General features: G+C 36.6%; 1 protein-coding gene across 3 annotated transcripts in view; it reads right to left on the reverse strand.

The window, feature by feature from the left end:
• The window catches only part of METTL25 (methyltransferase like 25), a 148,783-nt gene extending 125,251 nt beyond the window's left edge, over window positions 1-23,532 (reverse strand). For 2 of the 3 annotated variants that reach the window (XM_037513920.1, XM_054696182.1), the window contains exons 1-4: window positions 23,222-23,532; window positions 3,521-3,685; window positions 2,944-3,050; window positions 634-1,233 (exon numbers count right to left, since the gene is read on the reverse strand). In XM_037513920.1, coding sequence (XP_037369817.1) covers window positions 634-1,233; window positions 2,944-3,050; window positions 3,521-3,685; window positions 23,222-23,477 — 1,128 coding nt within the window. In that variant the 5' untranslated portion in view covers window positions 23,478-23,532. Of the gene's footprint in view, window positions 1-633; window positions 1,234-2,943; window positions 3,051-3,520; window positions 3,686-8,530; window positions 8,636-23,221 lie in introns of all 3 variants that reach the window. The other variant, XM_037513922.2, reaches the window with a different exon arrangement.
• Window positions 23,533-23,559: the final 27 nt, after the last annotated feature.

Here is a 23,559-nt window from a genome sequence, read left to right on the forward strand (position 1 = left end):
TTTAGGGAAGAATTTCTGAAAAATTTACAAATGGAAAGTATTATAACTCCAAAGGTTACCTTGCTTTTTAAGTAGTGAGTTAGGTCAAATGATTTCCAGAAGTTCTTTTACAATATTGTTTTAACATACAATCTTGCCTTTGTTTAAGATATACTGTATTTTAATTACATAATTTGACATATTAGAAAGAGTTCAAATTCTTTATGAATATTAAGAATCTACTCTTGCTCAAGAAAACTGCACATTTAATTATTACCAAGACTAACATTAAACATAATATTGCCCTAAATACCTTTGTACTTCAAACTTAAAATGTAAGTTTTGTTGGGCTGTAATTTTAAACAATCCTAAATTGCATAATGAGAACTTACCTTACTAGCTTTTGAGTTGGTACTTATATTTGATTAAAGAGGCTTAAAATGAAGGGCGGGAACTCTATTCTGGAAAACTGTGATTGACAGATTGTCAGATTTTGATAGCTGTGGTAATCATGAAAGTCTGCACATAATTTTATTTTCTTGGTCCTTTAGATTAATGTAATAAAATAAAACATATAAGCTAAGTAGTAAGCTACTAGTTAAAGTTAAATCTTTTTTAGAACATTTTTATAAATCAAATTAAAAGCACAATCACCTCCAGATCTTCAATAATATCATGCAGTTCTGAATCAGCGGTGATAAAAGATGTTAAAGGTGAGTATATATTTGATTCACTTGTCTTTAATGTTGTTTTTCTTCTCTCTTTGTTTGCCTCAGGCATTTTCCTATTGGGTATTTCAGATGAAGAAGTAATTTCTACAGCATTAATAGGCAAAAAGTTTATAAGAGACAAGGCATTTTCAAAATGCAAATTTTCTTCTTGATGTGAATGAACATGTAGACTTTCCATTTGTTTTCTGATGTTAGAAATTACGGGGTCTGAAAAATCTGACAAAAAGTCTGAGGTAGATATCTTTCCTTGATTGGTAGGATTATTGTTATACACTCCGTCCATATCTGCTTCATATTTAATGTCATCTTGCACAGTCTGTTCTTTTGCCATTTTTAATGCCAGTCCACTGACATCTAATTTTGATGGAGTATGATAGACTTTGCAATGTTTCTTTAGTTTCCTGTTTCTCTCCTCAGCTCCATGAGTATTAGTATTAGAGGAATCGATTCCATAAACTTTTAAGCCATATTTCAAGGACAAAAAGGAGCTTAGATAGCCTTTTCCAGAACCCACATCAATTACCTACATTAAAAAAAAAAACACAATGAATTAGAGCGTTTTACTCAGAAGGTAACAGAAAGCATTAACAGTTTTAAAAAGCAGCTAAACAAATGGTTGTATAGTTTTTATTTTTCATTTTAGTGTTTTGAATCTTTTTCAAAATGAGTTGTTATTTTTATTCAAAAATTTAAGGATGGAAAAGATATAAAAGATAAATATTGGGAGGGAAGACATGCTTGTGTGCACAGAAAACTGTTAGGAATATACAAAAATGCTAACAGAACTAGTAGGTGAATTTAGTAAAAATCATGTCTCCACAATGTACTATTTAAAAACCTTTTCAATAATGGCAAAATGTCCTAAAAAATCTGACTTATCTTACAGATACACACTGACTTATATTTCCCTCCAAATTGGTCTTTCAGTAACATATGTAGTACTAGCAACAGATGGAAGAACTCTGCACAATTAAGTGTTACAGTGGTAGGAATAAATAAGCCTACAATTTTTTGTGTTCAATCTGGTATGAATAGCAAAATCTCTACCACCCTGCTCTCCCACCCCTTACAATTGTCTTTTCATTGTTGGATTATTGTACAGGTTTAAAGACAGAGGATTCTTCTATGCCCAGAAGGAGAGATGCTCCTTGTCTCCTAATTCTTTTTAGTTGACTTTCCCAGAGAAACACTGTTATCAAGAACAGTTACATTTCTTAATATTAGAGTGGCCTATATTTCAGAGAGAAGACAGTTATGTTTTTTTTGTTGTTGTTGTTGACCTGAAGATCTAACTATCATTCTATGCTGATGATTCTGAAATTTGCAAGTCCAACTTGGAATTCTCCTGTGAACTTTATACTCATATATCCAACAGTCCACAGAACATTCCCCTTCATCGTGGTAGCACTTCAAATTTAATATGTTCAAAACTGAGCTCTTGATAGTCTCTGTAAATCCTACCCTTCCCATAATCTTCTCCTTCATAGACTTCTGGGTACCTAGCTTAAGCTGTGATAGTTTTTGATCATCTTCAAACTGTCTACAAGTATAGAACAATCTATGGAAAAGATTGTAATGTAATAAAAAGTGAAGGAGGGAAAATCCTCCACTAATCTCATAGATGTACTTGTAGGGATAAGGGAAATAAACTTATTATTCATATAAGCCACAGATAAGACAAAAATTTACTATTTTTACAGGCCAATGTCAGCAGTCTTTGATTTTATTTAACATCTGTTATCAGACATCACTATTTTTTAACTGAAGCTACTTTTTATAATAGAAATACACTCATTCTGATGCTATGAAAGCCTTCAAGTTCTAAAACATAGGCTTTTTTGTGAAACTATAATGAGGCAAGTAGTCCAGATCAAAGTTGGTGACCCAAGTTGTGAGAATACCTAGTGGCAAAAAGTTTTGCTTAATGTTTTTTTCATAATGGTGCCTCAAGCTGGAGTTATAACATATTAAAGAGAATTACCTCTAACCTCTATCCATTCCAAAAAGAGTAAGATTTATGACAAAACAAAAACAGTCTATGTTTAGCATAAATTTGTTATAATAACAGTATATTTGAAAATGATAGCATACGTTTAAAGGATCTGACATATCTCACCTCAGCTATTATTTACACATATTTTAGAGGCTATATAGTAATGGAAAAGAAAATCTGAATGACATTTTAAAATGGTCAGTACTTTTAACATATGAAAATATAGGAAACTACTCTTACCTGCTTTATGCCACAGTAATTAGCAATATTGCTGACCAGCTCTGACATTGCCTGAACTTCATGAGATTTTTTCATATTCATAAACTCATCAGGCTTCATATTTTTACCTGAGCAAAAATAAACCAAAATTACAGTACTGCTATTAAAGAACAAAATTTAATGAGTCATAAGTTGATGTTCATGTTTTCTGTGTTAAAAATGGAAATAATACAGATATTCTATTGTGGTATCTATATGCTAGACCTCTATTGATTTAGCTACTATGAATTGAATTTGAATTAATATAATAACTAAGCCTATAGAAGACTATGAAAAATGTTTCTTGACAAATTAAACAATTTACTATAAAGGAAAAGATTGATAACTGGATTAGAATATAGGAGAAAATGTGAAGGTGGGTAATTAAATTGATCTGTTTAATATAGTACATTACAAAATTTACTCATCTAGGCACAAACCAATCCATTGGAGTTCATGATATAAAGTTTAGAAATAAATTAAGAACATCTTTCAAAGATAAACAAATATGAACAATATATTACTCCTAAAAAAAAAACATACAAACAGACACACTTACCAGTTCTCTGTTTTTGATTGGCTTGAAGGGCTACTAGCAACTGTTCAAAAGGAGTACATATTCCCAAGTTTTGTACAGAATAATATTTTGCCATCAGAGCAAAGCCTTCTATACTCATCAACTTCTGGGAAGTTTCACAAAATATTTTCGTTAAATCAGTAACACCTTAAAAAATCAGGATAAAAAGAGAAATGTTAGCAATAATTAAATGAGTACTTAAATGAGTGTGTAAAAAAAAAACACTGAATTTTCACATCAAATTATATTTTCATTTTGTTATGAATTTTGGCACTATATCTAATAGTTCAAGTATATTTTTTATTAAAACTCCCAGCCAATTGTTTTTTTTTTTTTCAATATAGCTTATGATGAGATATTTAAACTCCAAATTAAAATTTGGCCATTTCTTGTTATTCCAAGAGCAAAAAAGAAACTTAAACTCTTGCTAAGTTCTAATTAGTGATTAAGTTTATGAAATTCCCTGGCTGTCCTACACTGAATTTAAAGGTCAGTGTGTACAACACCATTGCTGTCTGTCCACATTGTATGTAGAGCAACAGCAATAGCCCCACTGGTAAAATGTTACTGTAAAACAGTTCCTGCACTATTTGGACTGTGTAGAAATGTGTGTGGATCTGTGTATGTATGTTCAATGCACCATCAATATGAGTTTCAAAATGAATCAGGTTATGTTCAGGTGTAAAGAGTTCATTTTCTCCCTATGGTCAGTTTTAAATCAGACATCCTGTAAATTTAGCACAGAAACTATCAAGATTTTTCAAGTGTTCACTCATTAAGAAGAGAATGGAAAACTGTCATATACTGTTCTGCAAATATCTGGTGTTCTTCTCTGGGTAAGGATCACATACTTTGTTAAAGTCAGGGGTGGCTACATATTGCAAACGTGAATGAACTATGACATTTTCAGGCAGAAGTTTGAAGAGTATCAGAGGATTCATGACATTTTCTTTTCCCAGAACTGTAAGTGTGTTGAGTATGGGTCTAGATGAAACTTCCCTCAGTCTGAATCGCCAAGTGACTACAAAATCAATGCTGTCAAATTCCAATGGGCATGTGACAGGTATGAAAAGTAAACTTCAATATTAGTCAGTGAGTTTTTAGGTTGCTTACTGCAGCGTAATCTTGCCTATTCTAATGGTAAACATAGACACACTGATACCCTGGTAGATTTGCTTTTTATTTATTTACTCTCATTTTCTACAGCCTTCTTAACAAGATAACTTACTTATGAAGGTTAAAACAAAGGTATTTCAATTTGCCTGTAGTGGTTCAAGGAAACTCTTCAATGGAGCAGTCCAATTGAGTCTAATCACTGAAAACTTTTTAATAATTTAAAAAAACACACATCCAGTGCATGAATTATTTAAAATATTCACCTCACAAAAAGCTCTATTCAATCTAGGGAACATCTCTGATTTTACCAGAAAATTTATACTATCAGCTATAAAGGCTATTCTAGCATAGCTGAACTTCCATTTTTACTTAGGAATATACAAACATTAACTTAGGCACAACAAACAATGGTGCTCTCTAGCAAAAACTAAAGGCAAAAAAATTGATGAACAGCTGAAGAATTCGAAATAAAATCTACATATTTAAAATAGTATCTTTTAAAAGTGAATTATCTATTAAGTTAGTGATTGCAATGTTTACCAAATTAATTAAAAGAATAAAATTGACAGAGATGTGTAACTGCCACCTTTGGATCAACTAAATAGAAATCTAAACTATAAAATTATTACAGTGAGTTTATTTAACATATATTTTATGAATTCTATAAAATTCTTTGGACATTTTGCAAACTGAATGTACTAATGTAGCCAAAAGTAATAAAGTCCACATCAAAATATTTAGGCATGATACAGAAGGTAAAACCCAGTCAACTATTAAGCGAGACTCTCAGATTTAAGGGCAGTCTCAACATCCCAAAGTTTCAGGGCAGCAATTTCTTTGAGTGTGATAGAATAAGAGTATTAAATCTCAAAGTGCAAAGGGACTATTATAGTAGTCAGTTATTGGACAATTTTGCCAACAGAAGGAAATGTGATGTTTCTGTTGGAAAAGTAAAGGTTCAAATCAACGTAACCATCCTATTGAAAAAAATTCCAATCCAACCTGAATTGAACACTGTTAATGTAGTTTTGATTAAAGACCTCCCAGTAATTAAAGAAATCTGTAGTTCTAAATTACAAAGATATTAGTTTTTTAACAATGATACTTTTTTTTGAAAGAAGAATAGTGTTATCATTCATTATGTGATTAGACTTAGGACTACACTAGTTTACTCAGATACTCTAGAACTCTGAAAAAAAATCTTTTTGAATTACGGAAATACAATTTCTATATTTTCTTTGTTATCAAATGATCTGGCCTGCAACTTCCATGCTATTTTAGAGATTCAGAGAGGAAATCGTGTCAATGATCTTGTCTTTTACTGCCACATATATAGTCCTCATAGTGCTTCCCTAGGTAATTTGCTTAATAAATTTGGGTTTGTCAACTAGCAAAACAGAAACCACAGTGTTACTTAACTTACATTAAGTTCATTCTTAGTTAGTTACATTTTTTTTACACAGGGAAAGCTTTGTTTTTCATTTTTTTGTCCACTGCACCTGCATATTATGTGGCTTGATTATTTTGCCAATATCTCCCTCTACTGGATGTACCTGTTCTCTTTTATTACGTGTCTTATCTTCTTGATTTCCTTTTCATGCACTCTAAATCACTACTCCATAGAGGTTCCTTAAAAGGTAGGTTAATTGTGCAGGAGGAAATGAGGGCAAGAATGAGGCAGGGAAAAGTTATTTCCTATAAATATGAGATCTGGATAGCTCTAAGATCTTTTATGAAAGGCAGAGATTGCATGTTATTTCCACATGTAATCCATCCTCATAGGAATAAGATAATTAGCAAAGAATTGACATGCATGTCTATATTGTGCTAATATTAACATAACATTGAATGCATAAAGTACATGTAATCACTTCAAGAAAGATATAAAAGTTACATATAAAGGTGCTGGATTAAGAAAATCTAAAGATAGAGAAATGAATAATGTTTCAAAACTAAAAAAAGAAATAATAAAGATAGGGTTTACATTTCATAAATAAAAATAAAATTTCAAAAATAAATTTACTTGAATGTTATCTAGCCCTTTAAGAAAGAGAACACTGTTAGGAGTCAAAGTAACTTGTCAATATTATTGCTGACATTTATTGTACATATACTACATTGTGCTAAGCAGTTTACATTTAATGGTACAGACTTATAAGGTAGTTACACAGTGTTCTTAATCTCATTTACAGAGGAAGAAACAGACTTAGATCTAGAGGCTGCAATTTAGTTGACTTTGCACAGACACTAAATGGCAAGGCATGTGAACTGAGGCAGTGTTCTTACTTCCCACATTCGATTAGCAAGCCACAACAGTGAGTTCAGTGAACAAGTGAAATCAGGCAAGACAGCAGTTAAAAAAGCTCTCGGCAGGTCTGTCAGAATCAGTCTGGCAAGAATTCCCTCTGGCAGAGATCTATACAGGGTAACACCTTAAAACAGTTCATACACTCTTTGTTATCTTCTTAATTCTTTCATTTCTTTTTATTCCTCTCAACACCGCCCTCTCTATCAGAAGAGGTTTTTTTAAGATTTTAGGAAACTAAAAAAGATAATGTCTACATATAAAAACTGACAAGTGTCTGAAAAGGAAATAAAGTTTCTATAAGATTTTGTTATGTTACAAACACATCTCAGAGATGTTGTACCTTTGGTTCCAGACAACTTAAATAAAGCAAATGTACCAATAAAGCAAGTCACAAATTTTTTGGTTTCCCAGCACAGACAAAAGCTATATTTACACTACACCACAGTCTACTAAGTGTGCAGTAGCACACTTATAAAATAATATACATGTCTTAATTTAATAATATACTGAAAATATGTTGTTTTGTGTAGCCACTTTCATCAATGATTTTAGCTAGATTTTTCTGGGTAACTTGCAGCTGTTACATCAGCACTTGCACCTCACACTTTTAAATTTAAACCTTAAACCTCATGAACCAACCTCTGATGGCTTCACACTTTTCTTCTGCAGTTTCCTTACCAACCTCAACCTTCACAGAATTAAAGAGTTAGAGCTTTGCTTTGGCTTAAGGCAAAGTTGTGGTTAGGTTGATTTTCTATCCAAACCACTCAGACTTTCTCTGTATTAGCAATAAGAGTGTTTTACTTCCCTATCATTTGTATATTTACAGGAGTAGCATTTTCATTTCATTCAAAATCTTTTCCTTTGCATTCATAACATGACTAACTGTTGGACACAGGAGATGTACTCTTTGGTCTGTCTTTGCTTTCAACTTGCCTTCTTCACTAGGTATAATTATTTCTAGCTTTTGATTTAAAGTGAAAGATGTGAGACTCTCCCTTTTACTTGAATAACTAGAGGCCAATGAAGAGCTAGTAATTGGCCTAATTTCAATATTTTTGTGTCATAGGGGATAGGGAGACCCAAGAAGAGAGAGATGGGGAACAAGTTGTATGTGGGACAATCAGAACACAGACTTGACAATATTGCCCAATTATTTTATGTGGGTACAGCTCCTGCAATCCCAAACAATTACAATAATAACATCAAAAGATCACATTAACAAGTATAATAACAGCGAAAAAGTTTGAAATATTGAGAATTACCCAAAGGTGACAAAGAAACATGAAGTGATCAGATGCTGGAAAAATGATGCAAGTGGATTAGTTCAATGTAGGGTTGTCACAAACCTTCAATTTGTGAAAAACACAGTATCTACGAAGCAAAATAAAGTGAAACACAATAAAATGGGGTATGTCTGTATTCTCTTCAAGAAACAAATTAACTGCATTGCTTCATGCCAGTAAAACAATAATACCTTGCATGTAGCAGGCACTGATGAGTGAATGTATGAATGAATGAATGAATGAATGAATGAATGAAAGAAAATAGTTCCTTAATACACTTACTATTGTAGCATCACCAGCCACACAGGGAGAAACAGATTCTGCTAAGAGTCTGTGGTGGTGGTGATCACTGGGGCCATTAGGAGGACTTCAAAAGCACAGTTGACCCTGTTAGAGAGCATAAAATCTCATCTCAGCCCTAATGTAATAATCAAAAGGTGAGACAAGAGACATTCAGAATAAAAAGAAAATGCAATTATGTGCAAAATTTTGAGTTTTAACTGTTACAGGGGTTTGGACACAACTTAACACAGTCCCATGGCCCAGATTTACAAAAAGAAATCAAACAATACACTCCTAATAACAATTCTCACACTGACATAAACATATTTTGCATTCACCTCCACATGAACATCAAAAAAGGGTCTCCAATCCAGAAGGTCCACAATTGGACTGAGCATTCTCACCCTCCCCAAATCTTTCCCTTCTTCTAATGCCTATCTTGTTTAATAGTATCATCACTTACCCAGTGCTGAAGTTAACACTCTTCACATTATCTTAATTGCTCCTTGTGCCCTCAATCCATATATCTGGCCACCAATCAATCCTAATGAGAATTAGTCTTACCTTTGGGGACCCACCCATCCCACTATCACTGCTATTGTTCAAATTCTATTAACTGTCATGAAGGTTATGCAATTAATAGCTTCACAGGTGATTTTTTTTTTCCTTATCAGTACAACTTCAATAAGCACAAAGCTCAGTAAATGTTAACTGAATTGAATTGAAATTGCTTTCTAAAATAAAAATTTATTTATATTCAATGTAAATTTAAATTGCACATTTTAAGACTTTGCCTTCCACAATTTCCACTTTGGGCTTCAGCCTTTTATACATACTTGATAGAGTTCAACCAAAAGTGAAAGTCACTTTTGCTAAACATGAAAATCAAAGATAGGCATGTTAAATTGTATGAGTGTTTGAGTGTATCCACAATCTTATAATCAACTTAAGAAAACAGATTATATACTATTGCTTTTTAAAATAAATCAATTTACATCATCCAATTATATGACAGGAGACTTTTTACCTAAGTTACTGTAAGAGTCTGCTAAGAGTCTAATAATTTACGGTTGCATGTGAAATGAAAAATATGTTATTTCCACATGTAATCCATCCTCATAGGAATAAGACAGCAAAGAACTGACATGCATGTCTATATTGTGCTAATATTAGCATAACATTGGATGCATAAAGTACATGTAATCATTTCAAAAGCATTTTCATATCTAAGCCATTCAAAAAATGAAATTAAGTAGAAAAATAGAGAAACCTAATCACAGTATTTTAACTCTCCCAGACCCTTGTGTGATACAGGAAAAGGAAATATGATATCACATAAAGAAACAACAATTGAGAAAGTGATTTGGTAAATAAAAAACAAATTTGATAAAAACAATTCAGAAGTGCCTACTGTGTGCAAAGTAGTAACTAACCTAAATAAAGCTAATTTGTTACACCTTGGGATTCATCTATGGGGAACAATGTCTTATCATTTACAAGCATGTGGATATCAAATGCTCAGTATGGATGCACGGAGGCTCAGCAATCCTCATAATTCTTCTGAAAAGCCACAAGGAATGAGCTTCCTCGGGGCCTTTGCTCTTGTTTTTTCCTCTGAGACTATCTACCCTTCAATATTTCATGGCTCGTTCTCTCACTTCCTTCAGGTTTTTGCTTGTATGTCACCATTTCATAAAAACTCTCACAATCCTATTTAAAACTGTAGCCCCACTCTGCTCTTTAATTTTTGTAGCACTTATCAACATCTGACATAGTAAGGGGGCACATTTTTTATTCACTGTTTTATCCTCTGAGCACAGAACTAACGCTTGGTACTCAGTAGGTACTCAATAAATAAATGAGTAATAACTAGGATTGAATTCTGGTTCTCAGATTGTCTATTCCTCTATAGACATGAGCTATCACTTATCTGGTCTACAACTTGATTATTCTGTCTATAAAATAGGAGAGGGAAACCTATTTTAAAAAGTTATTATAAGAAGGGCCTCCCCTGGTGGCACAGCAGTTGAGCGCTGGGCTGCAAAGCTGCCCGCAGCCTCTGCAGCACCGGTTCGATCCCCAGCCACCAGCGAGGGTCCCACATGGCGCGCAGACCTCTTCTGCCATGCCCGCTGCTCCCCTCAGCAGTTGTACTTCGTCAGTCTGCCTGTTCTGTTCCCCAGTCTGGTGAATTCTCTCACCCTCCCACACTTCTGACTGTACCCAGTACATGTATAAATAAATAAATAAATCTTAAAAAGAAAAAGTTATTTTAAGGAATACACATGTATACATATATGTTCACATACATATATACATATACTCATACACATGTATTTACACACACACACACTCTCAGCAGCAGCAGCAGCAGCGTAACACAGAGCCTACAACATACTAGGCAACTCCTAAACCATGAAGATCAATAAGTAACTGACTGCCCTAATATTTGGAACTTTATTGGAACCCAGGGTGGAAAATTTTCAAACATTTAGGCAGAGAACATCAAACAGATTACTAAAGAACTTGAAACAAAAATCAATATGGAAACCCAATTTCTAAATGAGGGCCTGCTGGCAGAAAGGAGAGGATGGACTCTGAATGTTGGGAATAAGACCTGCATCACTAGAACGAAGGTACTGCTAGGGACAGGTGAAAGCGACTTAAGACAGAACATGGGTGTTACATTCTAGGTGGGATGAAAGTAGGACTTACTCAGTGTTGGAGACTCAGTGGCTAGGTACTGACCACCATCCAAATCGTACTAATGATAGTTCTTGCTATATTTGTTGTGAAATCTGGTATCTAATAATCTTCACTATATCTTAAAGATATGATGTAGAGTTTCACGCTTGCTTTACCAAAATATTTTAATTTCCTATTATCAGAAATCTCTATTTTTAATAAAATAACCAAGCAAGAGGTAGTACATTGCTAGAAATCCAACAACTTCAAACTCCATTTAAAAGTAGCATTTAAGAATAGGTAAATATTTTCTAAAAAATATATTTAAATGAAAAAAATCAAATGTTATTTTGTTAGCAAAATAAAAAAAATCTAGGCTATAAAAGTTTTAATGGATATTATAATTGCAAGAACTTTTAAAACGAACTTAACTTCTGTGCAGTAAGTGCTTTGAAATCAAAGCAATTTCCTTTCACAGACATCTGGTTTCCTAATCAATTGTCATTTCTGAACACCACCGTGGGCTTTCTCCTCTCACAGTTCCCTGATAATGCCACTATCTTAGTAACTATAGCTGCCTTTCATCTCTTATTGAGATCAATATTTCTTTTCTATATATTGACTTTGGCCTAGACTTCCAAGCTTTCAAGAATAAAGAACTTTTCAACTTATCATTGAGCCAGTGCAGACAAAAAACACTTTCATATCCCAAGAAATATATATAAATGTAAGCTAAATTAAATTACTAATAAGGATTTTGAGAGAGTACAATTAAGTCAGACCTCTCTCTTACACCTATACTTTTTCATTGTGTGTTCATTAACTGGAATTTAATTTCATTTGCTATTCTTACTATAAACTCCACTATCTCAACATTAATAAAAAATAGCTGTGTGTCTATTTAAATATCTCTTAATTGAGTTCATCTGCTAAATAAACAGAACATGCAAAAGGGATCTGTACTAAATATACACTTTTTCTATTGTTTCTACCATATCTCCAGTAGATCTTGTTCTTTAGTTTGCTTAACTTTTGAAAAAACGTGTATAATCTCTAAAAGTTAAATCAATTTATTCTCTAGGGGTCACTATTCAAAAGGATTGCTATCTGCGGAATAAACAAAATATCAACCAAAACTTTAAACTCGCCATTTTGAGTTCAATGATCAAGTAAGAGGGGAGAATAAAGCTTCAATAATTGTCACTGGTGTTGTCTACAGATACTAGCCCAACGCTGTGGTTGGATTTGAAATGCAGATTCCCCACAAAAGTGGGGTTGTTTTCAGCACTTGTTAAAGATTGGTTAAATGGATTTTGAAAACACATAATATTTCATAATAAAGAACAAAAAAGTACAAGAAAACATGAAGAATGAACACAAGTGTTTGTCTAAATCAAGATAAATTCAAAAAACTTTGTAGCACTAATAATGCTTTCAAGCAGTGGTTCTTATTCTGAGGTCTGGGAGCTAAACAAGCATATAAATCACCTAAAGCTATGTGTAAAGTCTGTGTACATATGTGAGCATACACACCTTATTCTGAGGACGAGGTAGTAGAGCATTCATTTGATTTAGCCCTTTAATGGTCTTTGTGAGATTAAGAATCACTATCTTTTACTGTTTTTTTCTCCTTTTATCTTGCCCAATGTTAACACTATAACAAACAATACAGGTATTTTTCCTCTGGCTCCTACAGACTCTTAAATATTCAGCATATGAAAAGTAGTGAGTACCCAAAAAAGCCCAGGATTAAGTATTTTTTCACTGGTCAACAGCTTTTTTTAATTTTTTTTTTATTTAAATTTTATTTTTATATTCCCCATATAATTACAACCTCCTTATTTTGACCCCATGCCCTCCTTTCCCTGCCCCCCACCCCCCATAGAGTGTCTCTGGTTCATAGTTGTTTGCTGATTTTGATATTTTCTTTCTTATAGTTATTCTTTTTCCTGGACCCTTATTTAAGTCTTCTAGATTCCTGCTATGTGTGAGACCATCCAGTATTTTTCTTTTTCTTTCTGGCTTATTTCGCTGAGCATGATCCCTTCCAGCTCCATCAATGTTGCTGCAAATTGCATGTGTTTATCTTTTTTGAATGCTGAGTAATATTCCATGGTGTATATGTACCACATCTTCTTGATCCAGTCATCTATTTGTGGGCATTTGGGTTGTTTCCAAAGCTTAGCTATTGTAAATAGTAATAGCTATTACTTCTTAATGTAAATTTCATATATCTAAAGTTAATGTAACTTTGAAAAGATAACCCTTTTCTTTCTACTCTTTATTATTAAACAGATCCTCTCAGTGTCCATGGTAAGTTACAAGGCTAAGTTTTTTAGATAATGCTTTAGATATGAAAACATTACCTAAAGAATTTAAGGTACGAAACACAGATTAGTCTATTCCATTTGACAAAATATATTAATAATAAGTGGATGTAATAAATCCACATGATCTAAGTTTAATGAAGGCAAGACAGGTTGCCTTTTATAATAGCCCCAGAGATACCCTAAATTATACTTGATATAGGAGTAAAATGAACTACATAAAAATTTGTTGTTTGACTAAAAATGGATTTTAAAGAGACTCACATTCTGGGAGAAATTGGGGAAGGGAGGGGACTCACTGAAAAGAACAAATAGAAGTTGAAATAAAGTACACTGTTAAAGTTTGTGATCTAAAAAATGATCTTCCTCTTCCAAAAAAGAATTAAAGATTATTTAAGAAAGGAATTACACTTCCAAATCTATCTTTGGTAGGAAATATAAAGTATGAAGCAGTTTTTTTAAGCAGGTTTATAAATGTAGGGGTTACAGACAAAAGGACAGATTCACTGTGTTAGATAATGGCTTCAGGATCAGCGGATGCAAAGAGCAGTCAATTAAGAATAATAATCTTTGAGAAATAACTTGACAAAGATAAAAGCATCTGTAGTGAAATTCTGAATGAACTGTAAAAAATAGTATCACTTTTTAAAATAGAAGTTGTTAAGGCAGATTCTTTCTGTTCTCAGGAAAACGGCATAAAAATTTTTAAGAAATACATGGAAAAGAATAAAACAATAAACAAGGAATAATCTGACATGTCTGTAAGTGCAGGGGGACTGTTAATATAAAGAAAGTAAAAAAAAAAATTGGAATGGGAAATCAACTCATTTTAGATAAAAGCACTGTATGGACATAGCTGGAAATTAATAAAAAAACCCAAAGATTGAAAAGCATTTTCTTGGACACTCTCAGAACACAGGATTTTCCTGTATCACTTACTTTAGAACACAGGATTTTCCTCTCTCACTTACTTTCCGTCAAATGGAAAGAAAGGAATACCTGATCTTTTCATTTTGTTTTATGTTAGGATTAATGATATTTTTGTATCTCTACTATTGGAATGATTTGACATAATTTAAATGAATAACAGAAAATGGATATTTAAACAAATAAAAATTACTCCCCTGAAAAAGGGAAAACAGATTTCAGGACAATACATAAGGAAAGTGAATGAATAAAAGTTGAGTAAAACAGATGGCAAAAATTCTTTCTTTGTTGGTCTCACTTTCTATTTCCAACACGCTTTTCTAGCTTCGCATGTTTTAAATTACATGGGAGTGCAATTTCAATGAATACAAATCACCACCATCACCTCCACCAACAAAAACTACTTAGGAAGGCCAAGAAGAAAGTTAATCTGTTAAGATGCAATAAAAATAATCTGAAAACTCAACAAAATAATAATCTATCACAGGCACACACTTTATTAAGATGTTCAATTAAGATGATGGTAAATTAATTACACAGATGCTCACCAAAAGGACTCAGTTTTAAACTGAGTTTAAACTCAGTTTTAATAAATTCAGCACCCAATCCTGGTAAAACTTGTTTGATTCACAATAAGAAGAAAAGGGGAAGCAGCATATGGTCTCAAAAAGCTGAGAGAAGAGTCCAGGGAGGCCCTGCAGGCGTGCACAGTCTTTGAGCAGCCCTGGATTTTGGCAGAGTTGCTAAGGAAGGCTCTGCAGTCACAGGAACTAGATTTCCTGAGAGTTGGATTGGTTTTCCACAACTGATTCTAAACAGTAATTAAAAAAACAGACTTAAAAATACATTCTTATTAATTTACATTGAGGACTATATTTATACTAATAACCCATATCATTTGCTTGATAGGGTACAGTTTCCTAGTTTTAGAATTACCATTAGAACAAATAAAGTCAGATATACTTGTTTTAATCAGGCTGGGTGTCTGGTTGAGTGTAGATCTATTTCTGTTTCATAAAATATTTTGGTTATCCTCAGAATATCTCTTCCCTCTTACTTTTTTGGAATAATTTTCTATATTGTATGATGACTAATTTTGAAAGCCAAGAGATGACTCACTTGAGAATCATCATTACAATTATTACAGTTTTATAAATGGCAATACTTCCTAAGGACACAGTCTAGTTCCCTTGAAGGAGGTCTAACAAAATTTTATTCTATGAGATATAGGGGATATATTTGTCCTATCAGTAAAACATTCAGAAGCTATCTCTGGTAGTTTTTTTCTGCAGATGCTTAATCTCAGGATTAACGAAATGACTTTTGGAAATTTTAACCTGAAGTGATAACTGTCTAGATTGTTATCTTCAAATTCAGAGTGTCTTACTTTAATAGATAACCTAATTAATGAAGTAACACATTTTGACACGGGGGAAAAATGGCTACTCACTTTGATGAGTCAAATTAAGTAACAAAAGCTATCAGTTGGCTCAAATGATACATGAAGATACTAAATATAACATATGCAAATATCACACCAGAAATAACAGATGTCTACTTAAGTACCAAGTTTCAAAGGGTACCGACAAGAACACTCTTAATGGGTCTATGCTGCACTCCATTCACTCTTTTAGAATTTACTTTGCTCATGTATATGCCAGAAAACATCCAGGGTGCTGAGTATACAACAATGAAAAAGGGAAATATAGTACATTTGTTTTTAGAGAGCAAACAATCTAGCCGCAGATGCAGACAAGCCAATAGACAACAACAGTATGATCTGTTTATATGGCAGAGGATACAGGTTGCTACAAGGGCACCTACATTTCCACATGCATTATGACAATGTTTCTTCCAAGAAAAGATGTAATTACAACATCATCACTACAATAATCACTACTACCACCATCACCATTTACTGGCCACGATTTATTGACCTCAAGTCACAGTCTCAGTTCTATGTCAGATTTTATATATTTATCAACTTTAATTTAGACTACAACTTTGCAAGAAAGGTAGTATTATACTTTGGAAGAGGGAAAAACCAGTAACAACTGGCTGTAACAGACAGTTGCTTGCTCAGAGCTGGCCTGGCACTAGCACACAGGCTAGTTTTTTCTACTATAGATGAAAATTTTCACTGTGCGCCAATTACCAGACAACGTCTGTGGCCTTAACAACTGCACAACAACAAGTCTAAGCACAGACAAAAACAACAACAGTGTGCAAATACAAAAGCTCCCATGGAAGCAGTCCCATAGAGAGGGTCCCATGGTGAGAAACTGAGGCCTCACGCCAACACACAGCACTGACTAGCCACCTGTGTGACAGCCATCATGGTGACCTCCAGCCTCAACCAAGACTTCAGCAGCTGTAGCCCCAGCTGACATCTAACTGTGAAATCATGAGACCCCAAACCAGATGCACCCATTTAAAAGGCTCCTGCATTCCTGGTCCAGAGAAACTGGGTGAGATTGTGTAGTCTTAAAGTCATCTGCTAGGCAGCAAGACAGCATATAACATTAATATCACTTTGTTTCAAAGAGTGTGTATTTTTCCAGTTAAAAATATCATAAAGCAGTTTGTATAATTCATTAATACTTTATTTCCCTTTAATTCTTAGAGTACTTTTTGTAGTTTATTTTACCATGTTTATTAGTCACTTAATCAAACAGCTGAGCCCAATCAGAAGAGACTTTCATTAACTCACTCTTCCCCCTGGGTCACACTTTCCTTTAATTCACTGAAAACAGATACTTAAATCTAACATCAGGGTTCACTTAGTTTCTTGAATACAAATAACACCTTACTGTTTCTTTGCACATCTAGAAGATTTTGGCTAACAGCAAAATTGTGCATAATTCGTTGTATTGAACCTATTTTGTTTTTCAAAGGATTCTGTTGTCATTGTTCTAGTAAGTTAATTTGCATGGAGTCGAGCTGTGTCACCTCCCCTTAGTGTGCAGCAGCTGATATCTGCTCAGCCTGTCCCCTGAGCTTAGTGGTCACAGATTTCAGTAGACCTACTGGTAAGATTGGGGGACTCATCATGTCCATGGTCACTCTTGTTTCCAAGGCTCTCCCGTCTAAATTTCCAAATGTTTTGCTCATCCTCAATGCTGCCCTTTGACAGGGTATCTCCTCCTCTCGTACTGAGTTAGAGATAAACCCTTAGGACCTCACTCTGTTCGGTCCATGTTACACTTTTAAGTACATTTATTTTCAATGTTTTTCCTCTTATTATGGGGGATTAAGATTTCTTTAAAATTTCTTTTGGGATGAACAGTGAAGAAACTTGCAGGATTCTGACCAGGCCCAAAGGCCAGCTGGCAGAAGAAATCTACTTAAATGGCTACATTGAGGGTTTTTCAGAAGCAATTTGGTCTCATAAACACCAAATGATTGTGCCAAACATCTGTGAGTGTACTTCACACACTGAGCAATAATTTGGTGCAGCACTGGGAATTGTGTTTATTTGTAACTGTTCAAACAGAACCTACAGAAAAGCACACTTCTTGTGAGTCCCTGATGGGAAATCTGTTCTCCTCTCCTGCTTTTTAATTACATCATGCATGCTTCCACCTCAGGGCATTGGGACTCCCTGTTCTCACTATCTGGAAGCCTCCTGCTCCAGACAGCTTCATGATTCATTTTTCTCCCTATTTAGATTTTTCTTCCCAGAGTCTTCTCCATGAGGTTTTGCTGGAACAACCTATTCAAAACTGCAAACATGATTTTCTCTTGTTTTCCTTTTCTATTTGATTTTCCTCTACAGCACTGTAGGGTAAAGAAAATTTCAGGCTTTTCTGCCCTTCCGCCATCAGGATAGATGATGGATCCTTGCCTGAATGCATGCCTGATGGCGGGCACCTGGAATAGGGTGTGGGCATAGGTTAAGACTGTGCTTTTAAGTGCGGCGTCACGGGGATGCCAGCAGCAGCAGCAGCAGCAGCAGCAGCAGCAGCAGTAGAAGCAGAAGCAGAAGCCGGAAGAGAAGCCGAGAAGCAGCAGAACGAATGCTAGAGAGCCCAGATAGAGTGAAGACTTGCTGGGGGGCTGGGAGGCCTGCACCCCTGCCTGCCATATGCCTGGTGAACCCCAAATAAAAAACCTGCAAAACTACTGAGGACTCTGGCTCCTCCTTTACCCGGTCTGCATGGGATCAGAAAAACCTGCATTGTGCCCAGTCCGGCCCTTACAAGCACTTTGCTATTTAATTGTCTACCTCTTTCCTCTAGAACTGGGCAAGTTAGGGTTAAATAGGCAGCTTCAGGGACAGTGTAGGCAGAAACTTTGGGAGAGTCAAGGGAGGCCTCAGAGTTAAGGGTGGAGAAAATCAGGAGGGCTAATAAGGGCAATAAGCATAAATTTTAGGATACCTTGGACAGGGAGGTAAAAAGAGAAACTCTAAGATAAGAGCTCGGAAAATGGGCACATCGCCTGGAGAAGTATAGCCACTAGGAGAAAGAGCCAATCACAAAGTAGGTTGAGATTTTAGAATAGAGGAAAAAAAGGTTTAAATACCCCTAGACACAGGCCCACAAAGGCTTCCTTGCCCCTCCCAAGTACAGCATACCTGGGTGTCTTTGCTTTCTTCCTCTAAATACTTTCTTTCTTAAAGTTTGTTTCTCTCTGCTTACTTATCTAAAATGTCTGCAATTCCTTTTTATGGCTTCATGGGACAAGAACCTGGGGTTGTTCAAAGGCTAACAGAGCACACTGGCATCAGAATGAAAGCAAGATGAAGGGAGAGAATTTTGTTTTATTCACTGCTACTTACCTAAGTCTTGAAAAGTGCTAGCCCACAGAAGACCTTTACTAAGTGTCTGCTGAATGAATGAACTTCCACAAGGTCACAGGCATGGTTAGTAAGTGGTAGAACTGAAATTTGATCCCTCGCTGACTCAACAGTCTAAAAATTTAATGCTAAACTATACTGTAAATAATAACTAACAATTCTTTATACCACACAAGTCTGGTCAAAGGATTCTAATGCTCTTCAGACCTCAGGTCTTAATGGAAAGAATGCCCATCATTACATAACTTTTTATAAATGAAAATTACTATTCCTTAGAAGCATAAATTATAAAAATTCACAAAATACCATTTTTACAACTGAATATTTTATATAAAGAAGCTTGAGGGTCAAAAGTATTTCAGAGATGGAAAAACCAGCCTAGATAAATGAAAAATTGGTTGTAAGTTTCTCTCAAAAGATATTAGCATTTTATTCCTATCCTAAGAGAACAAATAAGTTGTCATTCATTCATTCGCCAAACATTTCTTAGGAACCTACTCTGAACAGGCTTTGTTCTAGATATTAAAGATATAGCAGTGAAGGGCCTCCCTGGTGGCACAAGGAGTTTAGCACAGCACTGTGAAGCTATCCACAGCCTCTGCAGCACGAGTGCTCTGCAGCACTCCCTGGCTGCCGGCCAGGGAGTTACCAACATGGCGCAGCAGACCTCTCCTGTCTTGCCTGCTGCTCCCCTCAGCAGTTATTTCAGTCAGTCTCCCTGTTCTGCTCCCCACGCTGCCTCTGGCAAATCCTCTCAATCCCCGCCTCCCTGTGCCTCTGGCCTGTAGCCCAGTTCTTACATGCATAAGTAGATAAATCTTTTTTTAAAAAAAAGATATAGCAGTGAACAAGACAATTCTTTCATTTTTAAAGGGGAAACAATAAAAACAAACAAAAACAAATAACAATGTTATAAAAACATTTGGTTAATAAATTTTTTTTTTTTAATAGAGGCATGCTTTATTTATTTATTTTATTTGTTTGTTTGTTTTGTTTATACATGCACTGGGTACAGTCAGAAGCGCGGGAGGGTGAGAGAATTCACCAGAGCTAGAGTGGGGAGCAGAGCAGGCAGAAGGACCGAAGTACACTGCTGAGGGGAGCAGCGGGCGGCAGGAGAGGTCTGTGCGCCATGTGGGATCCTCCTCCGGTGGCCAGGAAGCAGCCGGGGATCGAACCGGCGCCACAGAGGCCGCGGGCAGCTTCGCAACCCAGCGCTCAACCGCTGCGCCACCGGGGAGGCCCTAATAAATGGTTTTTAAAATTTTTTTAAGATTTATTTATTTACACAAGCACTGGGTACAGTCGAAGCGCGGGAGGATGAGAGAATTCACCAGAACCAGAGCAGGGAGCAGAACAGGCAGACTGACAAAGTACACTGCTGAGGGGAGCAGTGGGAGCGGCAGGAGAGGTCTGCACACCATGTGGGACCCTTGCTGGCAGCCGGGGATCGAACCAGTGCTGCAGAGGCAGCTTCGCAGCCCAGCGCTCAACCTTTGCGCCACCGCGGAAGCCCAATAAATGGCTTTTGTAACTAATTACTAAATAATTCAGATAGGCTTTCATTATGGTGATGAAGACCTGAGACTATAGAATCAAATGACCTATGTTTGACTCTCCACCAAAGACTATTCTGGCAAATGAAGCCCTAAAGATGCAATTTCACAACTAAGGGAAAACAGAACCCAGCTCGCAAAGATGATATAAAAATTAAAGGAGAAAATATGCAAGAAAATAGTACACTACATATTAAATAATACCATATAATCCTATTATTATTAGGACATGTGAGACAATCTAATTCTTACATTGTATGAAGTCCATCCTAGACCCATGTGAAAGTCTTGAGCTTCCTACATCAAGGTAGTTTGGTTTCTTCTTTTTGGAAATTATCATGAGTAATCACTTGTTCATTCATTCATTCATTCATTCAATGAATCTTCACTGCATTCAATGTATAACAGGCAGGGGCTGGAGAATACATCAGTTTCCCGGACAGATATGGTCTCTGCTCTTTCCTTAAGAATGCTACATTATCGGGCCTCCCCTGGTGGCACAGCGGTTGAGCGCTGGGCTGCGAAGCTGCCCGCAGCCCCTGCAGGGCGGGTTCGATCCCTGGCCACCGGGCAAGGGTCCCACATGGTGCGCAGACCTCTCCTGCCGCCCGCTGCTCCCCTCAGCAGTGTGCTTGGGTCCTTCCGCCTGTTCTGTTCCCTGCTCTGGCTCTGGTGAATTCTCTTACCCTCCCGCGCTTCTGACTGTGCCCAGGCTTGTATAAATAAATAAATAAATCTTTAAAAAAAAAACAAAAAACGAATGCTACATTATCATAAGTACTAGATATAAGGACAGCGAATGTAGAGCTGCCTCACTTTTCAACAATTGTGACTTTAAAGAAAGCGATATTTACTAGGTCCTTTTATAGGCGGCCCCTCTGTGGTGCTTTGCATTCAGAAAATACTCAATGAATAAACCTCATTAGCAAGGGCAAGGCTGGAAAAGCATGAAAGCAAAGCAGAAGGCCCAGAAGCTCACTGGAGTCCCTTATCACTCTACATCCAAAATATAATCACTTTAGTAGAATCTACGTTTCTTAGGGCAAAAAAACCCTTAAAAAATGCATCACATACAGTAGATACTTTTAAATCGTTTTCAAATGAGCTAATATACATCCCAGCTCTTCACTACTACTAACACCCTAGTCCACAACATAGTCGTTTCTTTCCTGTACTACAGAAACTTCTAACTACCCAATTAGCTCTCGCCTCTCTAATCTATAGTCAAGTAATTTGCAGGGTCATCTTTCAAATGAAAATTTTTTTAGTTTGTAGGTCACTCCACAAAATGGCTCCAAGGGCTGAGAATCCCTCCATGGCCGGGGAGCTGGGCGCAGGACGCTAGGCCCCATCCCAGCCTATCCCCTGACTGCCAGCTCACTCAGGCTTTCGTCCTGAACCCCAATCTGCCCTCTCTTCAAGCCTGAGGGTCTCTGAGGTTCCCAGGCCCAAAATCCAGGCCAGCTGGCAGCTTCTCAGGCTCCCGCTAAGTTAAAGCAGCACCTCACACAACATGCATCACATGCATTTTTTGTTTTCTTCTTTTGTTTTTTTTCATACTTTGAAATTACCCTTATGTATTTCGTTAAGTGTTGATTTAGCTTCTGCATGTTTCATATGGAAGTTACTAGAACTGTGAAAGCACGGTCCCCTTGTTTCCTCCCGAGCAAAAAAAAAAAAAAAAAAAAATCAAATTACTAAGTGAATGAATTCCCCAGTCTTGTTTCTTATACTTTTTTAAAATGTGGAAATGCTACAGAGAAACCCCAATATAAAACAGGTTGCCTGACGGTGGGGCCTAACCTGCATGCTTAAAAGGGACTTACACTGCAGGTACACACAAAAAGTTAACAAAAGTTATTTACAAGGAAAGGGGAATGAGAAAATGTACAACTCAGGGAGAAAAGAGGGAGATAAATTCTTAAATAAGTCCTACCCATTCTGCCAAGCTGGAATCCCAAATGACCCTCTACCCCCAAACCAAACCTGCCTGGCTAAGATCATGAGCCAAGTGCCCAAGGCCCCACTAATATGGCTGGTTTTATTTACAAACTGAGAAAATGGCTGCATAACTCTGCCCTTAGGTCTTTGCAACTTCCCTTTGGGGATCATGGGATTTGTAGTTCCCAGTGTCTGGATGGAGTGGGAGTGGCATCCACAAAGCCTGTATGGATTTCACTCAGGACATCCTTTCCTCCTAACAGAAGTACACAGCACCCAGAGACCAACTATGGAAGGCTCCCCGTGCCAGCCCAAGGACAAATCCACCAGCCCCACCTCTGGCCCCAGCGCCCGCTTACCTGGGTCCTCTCAGTTCCTCTCAGTTCCTCAAGAGGGCGCGCTTCGCTGAGGGAGCTTCGCTCCGCCTCCCTGCCCGCCCCGCCCACCAGCCACTCACCTGGTCCCTCCTCGCCTTCCACCAGGGGGCGCGCCGCTGCTGGCCGGGCTTCCTCTGCCGCTGACCTCCTCAGCACGGCGAGTACGAGGTCCGGGGGCAAGTTGACCCTTTGCTCCCACACGGACTCGGTGTAGAAGTCTACCGTATGTGCATTGGAAATGGTCAGGGCCTCTCTCAGGAACCGCACCAGCTCCTGCAACTTGGCATACAGCGCGGATAGGTCCTGGGTCACTGGGAGCGGGGAAGAGGCCGCCATGACGCTCACCCTCCAGGGCTGTAGGTGGCGCAAATGTGGCCCCAAGAAGACCGGGCGGAAAGTAGCACAGGCCGGATAAGTA

The sequence above is a fragment of the Talpa occidentalis genome, unplaced genomic scaffold, assembly GCF_014898055.3.
Source record: "Talpa occidentalis isolate TD23 unplaced genomic scaffold, MPIMG_talOcc4v2.1 talOcc4.16, whole genome shotgun sequence".
Classification (NCBI taxonomy): domain Eukaryota; kingdom Metazoa; phylum Chordata; class Mammalia; order Eulipotyphla; family Talpidae; genus Talpa; species Talpa occidentalis.